Source organism: Triticum dicoccoides, chromosome 2B (genome assembly GCF_002162155.2).
Source record: "Triticum dicoccoides isolate Atlit2015 ecotype Zavitan chromosome 2B, WEW_v2.0, whole genome shotgun sequence".
NCBI lineage: Eukaryota > Viridiplantae > Streptophyta > Magnoliopsida > Poales > Poaceae > Triticum > Triticum dicoccoides.
In genome coordinates, this window is record NC_041383.1 from 185,596,352 (window position 1) to 185,607,492 (window position 11,141).

General features: G+C 44.8%; 1 protein-coding gene across 1 annotated transcript; it reads right to left on the minus strand.

The window, feature by feature from the left end:
* Positions 1-7,988: 7,988 nt before the first annotated feature.
* Positions 7,989-10,548, minus strand: LOC119362960 (probable calcium-binding protein CML13). The gene is made up of 7 exons (XM_037628242.1): positions 10,346-10,548; positions 9,895-10,012; positions 9,770-9,806; positions 9,654-9,681; positions 9,124-9,276; positions 8,349-8,451; positions 7,989-8,236 (listed from the first exon to the last, which is right to left on the minus strand). Exons 1-7 carry the CDS (start codon positions 10,346-10,348, stop codon positions 8,172-8,174), a joined length of 507 nt encoding a protein of 168 aa, XP_037484139.1. The 5' UTR covers positions 10,349-10,548; the 3' UTR covers positions 7,989-8,171.
* Positions 10,549-11,141: the final 593 nt, after the last annotated feature.

Genomic DNA, 11,141 nt, shown 5'->3' on the forward strand with positions numbered 1-11,141 from the left:
CCTAGCTGTGTGTGCCGCCCCCTACACCATTTACACCCCGGTCATATTTTTGTAGTGCTTAGGCGAAGCCCTCCGGAGATCACTTCACCGTCACCGTCACCACACCGTCGTGCTGACGGAACTCATCTACTACCTCGACACCTTGCTGGATCAAGAAGGCGAGGGACGTCACCGAGCTGAACGTGTGCAGAACTCGGAGGTGCCATACGTTCGGTACTCGATCGGTGGATCGCAAAGAAAGTTCGGCTACATCAACCACGTTGTGAAATGCTTCCGCCTACGGTCTACGAGGGTACGTAGACACACTCTCCCCCTCGTTGCTATGCATCTCCATGGATAGATCATTGCATGTGCGTAGAATTTTGTTTGTTTTCCATGCAACGATTCCCAACAAAAACTATGGCCCCGGGTCTACTTTAATTATATATAAAAAAACCAAAAATATCCTTGCTGCAATTTTATTTCTTTTATATTTTTTAAAATTTATTTATCTACCACTATGAGATTTGACCCTTGCAATTAACAAGTTCAAGGGGATTGACAACCCTTTTGCCCGTGTTGGGTGCAAGTATTTGCTTTTGTATGTGCAGGTGCTGTTCACAATGTTTTGAATGATTTTCCTATTGGTTCGATAAACCTTGGTTCTCACTGAGGGAAATACTTATCTCTAATGCACTACATCTCCTCTTCTCTTCTGGGAAAATCCCATCACAACTCACAAGTAGCGATGGGATGCTGGTGATATTCTATAAACAATTATGGCATATCTTTGGAGATAGGGAACCTTTGAGATCTAGGTTATTCTTAATGGAAGAAGATTACCTAAAGGTTGGAACAACACAACCGTTCTATTGGTTCCAAAATCGAACTCTCGGAAAAAGGTAAAGATCTAAGACCAATAATCTTATGCAATGTCCTTTATAAAATAATATAAAAAATTCTTGCAAAAAGGTTAAACATTATTTTACCAATGACTGTATCCACTTGCAGGGTGCCTTAGTCCCTGGTAGTATTATCATAGATAATATTTTGATAGCATACGAAGTAGTGCAATGTTTGAAGAACAAATGGAAGGGGAAAGATGCATATGCAACAATTAAGTTAGACATGAGCAAGGCTTATGATAGGGTATAATGGTGTTTTCTTAGAAAAATGATAGGCAAATTGGCTTCTGTGATGAAGAGTGTATGGAGAGCTAATCGAAGATATTATACTAGGAAGAGGACTAAGGCAAGGAGATCCACTATCCCCTTACTTGTTTATTATTTGTGCTGAAGTTTTATCCTCCATATTATACAAGGCCGAAGCAGAAGGAACAACGAAAGGAGTCCGAGTTTTCCAAAAATCCCATAGCATATCACATTTATTCTTTGTGGATGATTCGCTTATCTTATGCAGAGCAAAGAAAAAAGATGTCTTGAAGCTAGAGGAAATATTGTCCATGTATGAGTCTCTCTCTAGTCAAACTGTGAACGAGGATAACTGGATAAGACAACACTCCTGTTCGGCAGAAATACAATTGACTAGTGCAGGAATGAAATCAAGGAGGTATTAGGAATAAAAAGTGAGACAACAAACGAGCAATATATTGGGCTATCCGTGCATGTTTGAAAATCAAGAATGAGTATATTTACCTTTCAAAAGGATAGAATCTAGAAGAAGATACAAGGGTGGAAAGAAAATAGGTTATCTCATGTTGGAAAAGAGATCCCCGTCACAGTTGTGGCTCAAGCAATCCCTACGTATACAATGAGTTGTTTCAAGATAACTAGGACAATATGCGAGCAAATCTCATCCCTAATTGGCAAATATTGGTGGAACAATCAGGAAAAGGGGAACAAAATACACTGGATAAGTTGGGAAACATTAACAAGGCCTAAGGGAGAAGATGGGCTGGGATTTAGGGAATTTTATGCTTTTAACCTTGCCATGTTGGCAAGACATGCATGGAGGCTTTTAAATAACCCAGACTAACTATGTGGTCAAGTTCTTAAAGCCCACTAATTTCCAGATGGAGAACAAGCCCGTCAAGGAAGAATGCAAAAGAGGAAGTAAATTGAAGAACGGTATGGAAAACGCGATGCCCAAACCACTTATGACACATTTGGTTACTTGCATATAACCCAACTAGGCCCGGGTAGGAAGAAAAAAGCCTGTTTGATTGCATATAAGGAGGCCTAGCTCGCATCGGCACAAAACTGAAAGCAGACTAGAGCCTGGCTCACTTGGAACGCTCGAATCGGCCGTTTCGAGCGAGCCAAGCTGAGTCAGGCGCAAAAGTAGGGCACATCATACAATGCGGTGCAGGGGGGATTAGGGCAGAGATGGTAGGAGAATGAAATCAGCGGAGGTGGGATGGCACGAAATCTAGCCTCACCACCCCCCTATTACTTGCTCACCCCTAGCTATAGGACAAGCCCTTCCTCTATTGTTAGCACCGGTGGTGGCGGTGACTCGGATCTGCGCAAGCAGTGGCAGCAACACTCTCTGGCAAGACCAGTTACTTCTTCGCTTCTTCTTGGACTCTGTATGGCCATCCTCGTCTCAGCGATGGCCCCTCCATCTGTTTCATCGGCTCCGAAGCTGGTAAGCAGCATACCAACCCCCCTCCTCTGTTAGGTCATTTGTAGGATAGTGTGGATAGATTGTGCCATTGCTGACTCCACCATCGATCTCGTCTAGGTTGTGGACGAACAGATGAAGCTGGTAGCTCAGAAAACATCAGTGATAGATGTGATTCAGGCCTAGATCTTGTTGGTCCATAAGAGAGATGTTCATTAGAGTGACAAGCGTGTCATCCAGTATGGTCCACTTGAAATAACATGCCGTGCCCCCATGTTTGGTTTTGGTAATTGATGACAAACTCTATGGACTAATGGTTGCCTTGAGTTATATTTGAAGGTTTTGTCCATAGGCTTTTCTTGGAGTCCATTTGTTGGTTTCAAGGAGAGTTTGTGATGACCACGGTGCTATTAAGGAATTATCCAAAGATCGGTCATGTGAGTGTTGAGCTTATTGCAAGCATGTCTTGAAGAAGAAGATTGTGTGATCATTCATGTCTACCTTCAAGACATCATCCAAATGAAGAGAGTTGGAAAGATTCAACACACAAAGCACACAAGATGTACCGAGGGATCAAGTGATCCCATGGTATGGTAAGCATTGTCCATTACGCTTTGTGTGCTAACCCATGGTCTTCGTGAGAGTTCTTTGTGGGGTTAGGTTGCGGTGTGCAAGTTCAAGTGATGCATCACGAAGAGATCAAGTGCTTGAAGCTTGCCGTCCATTGTGGTGACAATGGACTTGTGAAGATGAGCGGAAGCGTGGCTCACCCATAGTGGAGTATGGGGGAGCAATCAACTAGTCTTCATCAAGCCAACGCAATCAAGAAAGGTGGTCCATCTTGAGGAGGAGTAGATCGTCATCATCTAGCTCAAGTGGACTTTGTGCAAGGCAAAGGTTTGCCCTTGATAGGTTTTCTATTTTACCGGTCTCATGGTAGTTGTGGGAGACCGGGTTATAGGATCGATTGTCGTACTATCAAGGGGGCTCTCGATGATTTGCTTGATCGTATTGTTCGTAGAGAGCTCAAACCATTGCATCCTTGCATCATCTTTATTGGTTCTTGTTTGGTCCTTCTCCTTGTGAGATTTGGAGCTTATGGTCATTTTATGACAAGCTCGAGTTCGTCGAAAACGGAGTTCACATGAATCTTCTATGATGTTTTTGATGTTGGAGGGTATGCCGGTTCTTCTCTGTTGGAGGTTTCACTCCTTTGTTTGCTAAGCATAACTCCTTTGTCGCTGTTTTGATGCTTCTCGTCTTACTCTATCCATCAAGCTTGAGTTTGCTCAATTCAGAGCTCATTTGCAGAAGTTATGGCAGTTCTGGTTTTATTGTTTCCCTCTGTTGTCTTCTCTGCAAAATGAAGGATTCCTAGTGTTGCTGACCTGGGGCATGCGGTAGTACTACTCTCCGGAGCGGTAGTACCGCAGGCCCTTGCGGTAGTACCGCAGTCCCCTGCGGTAGTACTGCAGGTGCTCACGGTAGTACTGCTCTGTGGGAGCGGTAGTACCGTGGCCTCAGGCCAGGCGCAGCTGCTCGAGCGGTAGTAGGGGCGGATGTAATTTTTTACATCCGCGCCCTACGCGGTAGTACCGCACCGTGGGCGCGGTAGTACCGTGGGCTCTGGCCAGGCTTAGCAGCATGAGCGGAAGTAGGGGCAGATGTAATTTTTTACATCCGCGCCCTACGCGGTAGTACCACTCTTCGTGTGTGGTAGTACCGTGCCGGATTTTTGCGCAGGTCCTCCCTCAGCGGAAGTAGGTACGGAAGTAATTTTTTACTTCCGTGCTTTCTCTGCGCCTAGTGTTGCCGGCCTTACGGTAGTACCGTAGGGGCGGGCGGTAGTACCGCTCCGGCGGTTCTACCGCTCGTTGCCCTGTGCAACAGGCCTTCATCTGGCCAATGTTGCACATGTGGTAGTACCGCAACCTGCAGCGGTAGTACCGTAGCCAACCGCGATAGTACCGCAGCTTCGTGCGGTAGTACCGCGTCGTGCGGGCTGAGTGAGGGGATAACAGTTGGATTTCTCCCCACCTATAAAAGGGGGTCTTCTTCCCCATTGATACTTATCCTTTGAGCTCGTGTTCTTACCCCGTTGTTGACCTTCTTCGAGCTTGCTAACTCTCAATCCCTCCAATGATTCTTGCTAGTTCTTGAGGGAAAAGAGAGAGGAGATCTAGATTCACGTTTCCACCAATCACTTTCTCCTCTAAGTGAGGTGAACCCCTTGGATCTAGATCTTGGAGTTCTTCGTGTTCTTCTTTCATTCTACCTCTCATTTTCCTCCCTAGCATTAGTTGCTTTGGTGGGATTTGGGAGAGAAGGACTTGGGCACTCTGTGTGCCCTTGCCATTGCATTTGGTGCATCGGTTTGAGTTCTCCACGGTGATACGTGGAAGTGAAGTTTGAGAAGCTTATTACTCTTGGGTGTTTGGGCACCCTAGAGCTTGTTCCTCTTGGGTGCCTTGGCGCCCTAGATGGTTGGTGGTGTTCGGAGCTCAATCATTGTGGTGTAAAGCTCCGGGCAAGCGTCGGGGTCTCCAATTAGGTTGTGGAGATCGCCCCGAGCAATTTGACGGGTTCCGGTGACCGCCCCCAAGGGTTGCCAAAGTGTACGGGTTCGGTGACCGCCCCCGAGGGTCGCCATTTGTACGGGTTCGGTGACCGCCCTCAAGGGTCCCTTAGTGGAATCACAGCATCTTGCATTGTGCGAGGGCGTGAGGAGATTACGGTGGCCCTAGTGGCTTCTTGGGGAGCATTGTGCCTCCACACCGCTCCAAACGGAGATTAGCATCTGCAAGGGTGTGAACTTCGGGATACATCGTCGTCTCCGCGTGCCTCGGTTATCTCTTACCCTAGCCCTTTACTTATGCACCTTACTTTGTGATAGCCATATTGTTTCTTGTCATATATCTTGCTATCACTTAGTTGTTTATCTTGTTTAGCATAGGTTGTTGATGCACATAGGTGAGCCTAGTTGTTGTAGGTTTTGTGCTTGACAAATTAACCGCTAGGTTTATTCCGCATTTGTTCAAGCCTAAATCGTAATTATTTTAAAGCGCCTATCCACCCTCCCCCCACCCTCTAGGCGACATCCACGATCTTTCACCACTGTTAATCCAGGATCGGGAGAGGATAGCCGAACTACATCTACAACTACAATGAAACAGAGACTCGGTGGATGCTTCGAATGAAGAGAGAACCTTTTGCTATGCTTGTGCATACGTTCAGGAGTAGGGTGCTACTAGAAGATAGCATCCACACCTATGTGGAAGAGCAAGTTGCCATGTTCCTCCAGGTTGTAGGTCACAACCAGAGGTTGAGGGTTATCCACGGTACGTTCAGGAGATCAATGGAGAATGGAGACCATTTCGAGGTATCTCAAGCAAGTGTTGTATGTTGTTGGAGAGCTCAAGTGAGAGATGCTCAAGTAACAAACCGGGCAAACTCCTAGCAAGATTTGAACTAGCCCAAGATGATATCCGTATTTCAAGGCGAGCAGTTCATGCCTTCACATGCTTGTCATGCGATTTTCAGGATTGCCATAACACCATCCTGTCATGCCCTTTTCAGTATTGCATTGGCGCAATAGATGATACTCATGTGACTGCTAGAGTGTTGAGGTCACAGGCTGCAGCATACAAGGGTAGAAGCACTACACAAGCCAGAATGTTCTTGTTGTGGTTGACTTCGATTTGAAGTTCACGTATGTGTTAGCTGGGTGGGAAGGATCATCCCATGATGCTAACATTCTAACTGACAACATTAGTCGACCTTATGGCATCAATATCCCCGATGACAAGTTTTACCTTGGAAATGTTGGTTATGCATGTCGGCCTGGTGTTCTTCCACCCTTCAAGAAAACGAGGTACCATCTCAATGAGTTCTTTTCCAGGAACTATCCTAGGAGCCCACGGGGACTATTTAATCTCAGACGCTCTAGCCTTAGAGTGACGATTAAAAGGCATTTGGAGCTCTGAAGAATAGGTCTAAGATCCTGGATCAGAAGTTATTCCACCCTTACGCTACCCAGGTTAAGCTTGTTTTTTGCATATTGCATCCTTCATAAGTGGATCCTACAATTGGGTTGTGATGAACCCGTGCCGGAGGAGGAAGATGTGACGCCTGGTGATGTTGTAGCTCCAGCCATGGAGGCATTTGACAACAAAGCCTGAAAAAACAAAATGATGGAGTGGGCTCAGGCAATGTGAGATAACAAAGGCCAGACAAGGATCTAAGAAGAAGCCATATGGCTCTTAATTTGTACTCCGTTTGTCAGTAGCTAGGATGAACTGTCACTTGCTTCCTAGTTAGGACCGTTAGGACCGAGGAACATTGAAACCGTGTGTGGTAAGGTCACCACTAGTGAGAAGTGGTGATCACACCTTATGCCGTTCGTGACCAAACAACGTGTAGTTCGTCTAACAAGTGCGACTCAGGCAACCAAACATTGTGCTAAAAATTGGTTCCGTGATGCAGGTAGCCTAGATGCAGGCAATCAACCTACATGCGGATGTTGGTTTTTGGCCTGCATTAGTTCAAACAGGTCCAACAGGGACAAGTATGCAAAGTGCGCAAAATCAGATATTACAACCAAACGCATGCTTACAACACTTCATGTGGAGATTAAGCCACAATTCCTTAGCTTTGAGCAATAATTTGAGAAATAGAGGAGATGAAGCAGAAAAGGACTGCCTGATCTGTAAGCCAACATTTGAAGAAATAGAGGAGAAGCCAAAAAGAGAGGTAGCGGACCCGTCAATGATTCACTGCTATCTACTTCGAAACTGATATCTGCTTCGAAACTAACTCCATGTTATTAAAACAAGGTGTAGAGCAAAAGGAACAAGATCGATCAGTTGTCTGGGCACTAGCGAACCCGAAAATGTTCCTGAACCAACCCTTCGATCAGTTCAGTTTCAACTTTGCAAGCAGGAACTAACTGTAATAGAGTAGCCCATGTATGGCAAGTGTGTGATGTTCCATGATTTTATATGAAGTGTTAAACGCAGACAATACAACCCCTGATGTACAAGCATTAGTGGCAGACAATATAACCCCTGATGCACAAGCTTTGGTGGCGAGCGAGTCAGCTTCGTCCAGAGTAATGCAATCTGATGCATTTGGTTCAAAAAAGGGAAAAGGCCAAAAAGGCTACCTGAAATACCGGCAGATTCAGAGCATGCTGCAGCACGAAAACCTGAAACCGATGACTGTGCAATGGTGCTACAGCGAGGGCAGTTGATGACTGTGCAATGGTGTTACAGGAGGGCTGTTGATTAGCCGAGCTGATACACCAGTTATCATGTGTTGTTCAAAAAGATAAGAGAGAAAAAAAGATAATGGTGTCACAAGCGTCAGGTAAACAACATGCCATCGCACAACCTGGATCACAGAGCATTGTAGATCACCACATCGTGAAATCACAGGGTGGAGGATGGCGCATGCAGTCGGACACCTCCATTGCAGAAACATGTTCCAATAACAAGCACACAGAGATCAACGGGATCGCTCAGAGTAGATACAGCAGTAGGTACATTAGGCAAACATGCGGTGGTTATTGAACAACTACACAAAGATCAGACACTCGCAGATGCCATCCCCGCCTAGTAGCCATAACTGGTCTTCTTCATCATCCTGGCAAACTCGCCAAAATCTATCTCACCATCACCTGCGACAGGACGGAAATGAAGTTCAGTCACTTGATTCTCCGGTAGGATAAAGTTTCAGAAATAAAATATGAAGTTTCTTCGGGTTCTCAGCAAAGAGAGAAAATGGCTAACCATTTTGATCTGCCTCTTGAACCATTTCTTGGATCTCTTGGAGAGTGAAGTTTTCACCCAACTCCTTGGCAATACGCTGAATATCAACATCTGAAATCTTCCCCTGCACGACTCACACAACATACTAGAGTTATGGTAACTCTTCAAAAGGACAGTCTGTTCGAACACCGGTAGAGTTATAAAATAGCATAGCTATGTGTTCCATTCACAAATTGAGCTCCCCCAGGCATTAGAAAAATACATCAAATTGTCATTCTGCACCAAACCACCAAAATATATCCAGTATTTACCATCATAACCTAGATCGATTTACACTAACATGGTTTTCCATGGGGCCAATTTGGAGATTAACTTCTGTAATAAGTATGTTGCTTTAGATTAAAAAAATAAGTATACAAACATTACGGAAGCACATCTCATCATGAATCTAGAAATGTCAATTAAGTGTTGTAGTCTTGTAGGTGTTGATATGTTTTCTGTATTGAAGATTTTAAAACGACCTAGATTGTGACTCAGGGGGAGTAGTAAATTTTAACTATTTATGAAATTGGTCGAACCATTAAGCATCCAGAAGAAAAAAAATGCCAATGCATTAAGCATCTGAAAGAAGAAAATTGGTCAATTGTCTGTTATTTGTCCGTTAAAGACAAAATTCCAATTGATTATTTGTCTGATTAATTAAAGCTAACAATTTGATAACCTGTTAATTTGCAGTGAACCACACTCATATTCAACAATATATAGAACAAAGGAATATTGAGAAGAGAAATTTTACATTTTTATCTTGGTCAATGATGCGGAACGCTTTTGTAAGCTCTTCTTTAGTATCCCTCTCCCCAATCTTGGCAGTCATCATGTGCTCAAACTCCTCATAATCTATCGATCCACTGCCATCTTTGTCAACATCAGCAATCATCTGATTGATTTGCTGCATTATCCAAAACAGGGCGGAGTGTGAGTAGGAGGGATTTCCACAATACATTATAGGGTAACCTAGTAGTAAAGGAAGGATTCATTAACCAGCTAGTTTTTAAGACAAGAGAAAATATATACCAAAAGGACAACATGTTTGGGCAACACACGTCATTTATTAAGAATTGCAATGCAGCTCAATTGTCTATCATTCTATGAATGATCATCCAGTATTGCATTACTTATTCAAGAAGCAAAAATTAATCACTTTATCTGCAATAGATGTTTGATCATTTCTGCAGTCCTACAGGAGCAAGACAACTACAAGCTCTCCTTATAATAAGGTGGGAGGAAATACAAAACCAAAGAACTAGTGAGGTGGATGAATTGTACCTCTTCTGTCATCTCAAATCCCAAGGCTCTACAAACAAAAGCAACAATTTTAGGGCCGTTATTGCTGACACGGGAAAATGGTGTTAAAATGACAATGAATATGAAATTACTACCACCTCATCGCAACATTCAGCTCCTTGGCATCGATGGTTCCTGCGATGCGAACACGTTTAAGATCATCAGCCCAAGTAAGCAATATTGCATCGGGAATACCAGGCCAGTGAAGGAACAAATCCATTACCTGAGTTATCGGTGTCAAAAAGATCAAACGCTTCCTTTATTTCCTGCCTCTTCTGTTGCGTGAGGCCATGAGGACGAGTTCTAGGCCTCTCCCTCCTTGTCTGCCCCTTCATTGTAGACTACGATACAAGCACACATACCGGAAGCGGGTCAATGCGCAAGATTTTATTATCAGAAATTCAGAATATAATCCGAAATTATCAGTAAAGGTCGTAACAAATCATTCCGGCAAACAGGATAACCGTTGTGTAAATGTTCATGCAGAAAATTAAATCTTCAAAGATCGCTGCCTTATATTACCACAGGAATTCAATATCAAGAGGCTCAAAACAGCTGCCACCTATGCTGCAAGCGACGGACACGGGTCACGGGCCCGGTGCCTGCCCGAATTCGGCGGCGACGGTTCGCAAGGAAGAAGGGGATCTAGAGGGAGGCGAGGGCAAGGAGCTCACCATGGCTAGAGAGGAGCGTCGCGAAAGGTGAGCCGCCGACGAATAGGGTCGTCGCCCGAGGGGAAGAGCGATGAGGGTGGGGCGGCCGTCGATCTGGTCGCGAAGGAGGAGCTTTGACGCGTCGGCGTTTGGGACGAGGGGCTCGGAGAGGGCTGGACGGTCGGAGTTATTGGACCGGGCCGCGTCCGGTGGGAGATCAAATTCGTATCTTTACCGCGTTTGACGTGTCCGAGACTATTTTTCTGGAGTGAACCTACGTAGTAAGAAAAGCAAAGTAAAGGAAATTCCAGTCAAAGGAAAATAAATCAGAAGCCATGTTGCCTGATGCAGACTCCTTTTGGGGCAACTAAGAAATTTTGGGATTTTGGATGAAGAAGAGACTAGCTAGAGAGAGCGTTCCCCTACAGAGAGTCAGAGTCTACATCTAGGTATGACGACAGCTTCCTTCTTTCTTCACCGCTGCCTTGGTGACGGTGATGGTGGATGACGTTTCGGCGTGGCACAAGATTATGTCACAGTGAAATTTTAATTTTGCTTCATACGGTGTTTTTGATGCAATATTGCAAGTCATCCGTGCATGTCTCTTCTAATGATCACATGTATACTGTTTGTAATCCGGTTGTTTAATCAAATATACTACGCATGACACCTTATACGGAGACGTCAAGTCATGCCTGCTACCGAAAGGTGATGCACGGCGGCTCTGGCGGAGTTGTCAACTTTAGCCTGTTGTTGTTGGATCGAAGGTGGTGCGACAGTAGCGGGAGGCAGGCGGTATGGGACGTCTTTGTCTTCC

What these genes read in the sequence shown, in the direction of transcription:
- LOC119362960 (XM_037628242.1), bottom strand. An exon ending in GAGCTGAATGTTGCGATGAG is followed by an intron (nt 9,682 to 9,769) that starts GTGGTAGTAATT and finishes TTTTGTTTGTAG; the next exon opens with AGCCTTGGGATTTGAGATGA. An exon ending in TCAAGAGGCAGATCAAAATG is followed by an intron (nt 8,237 to 8,348) that starts GTTAGCCATTTT and finishes GTCCTGTCGCAG; the next exon opens with GTGATGGTGAGATAGATTTT.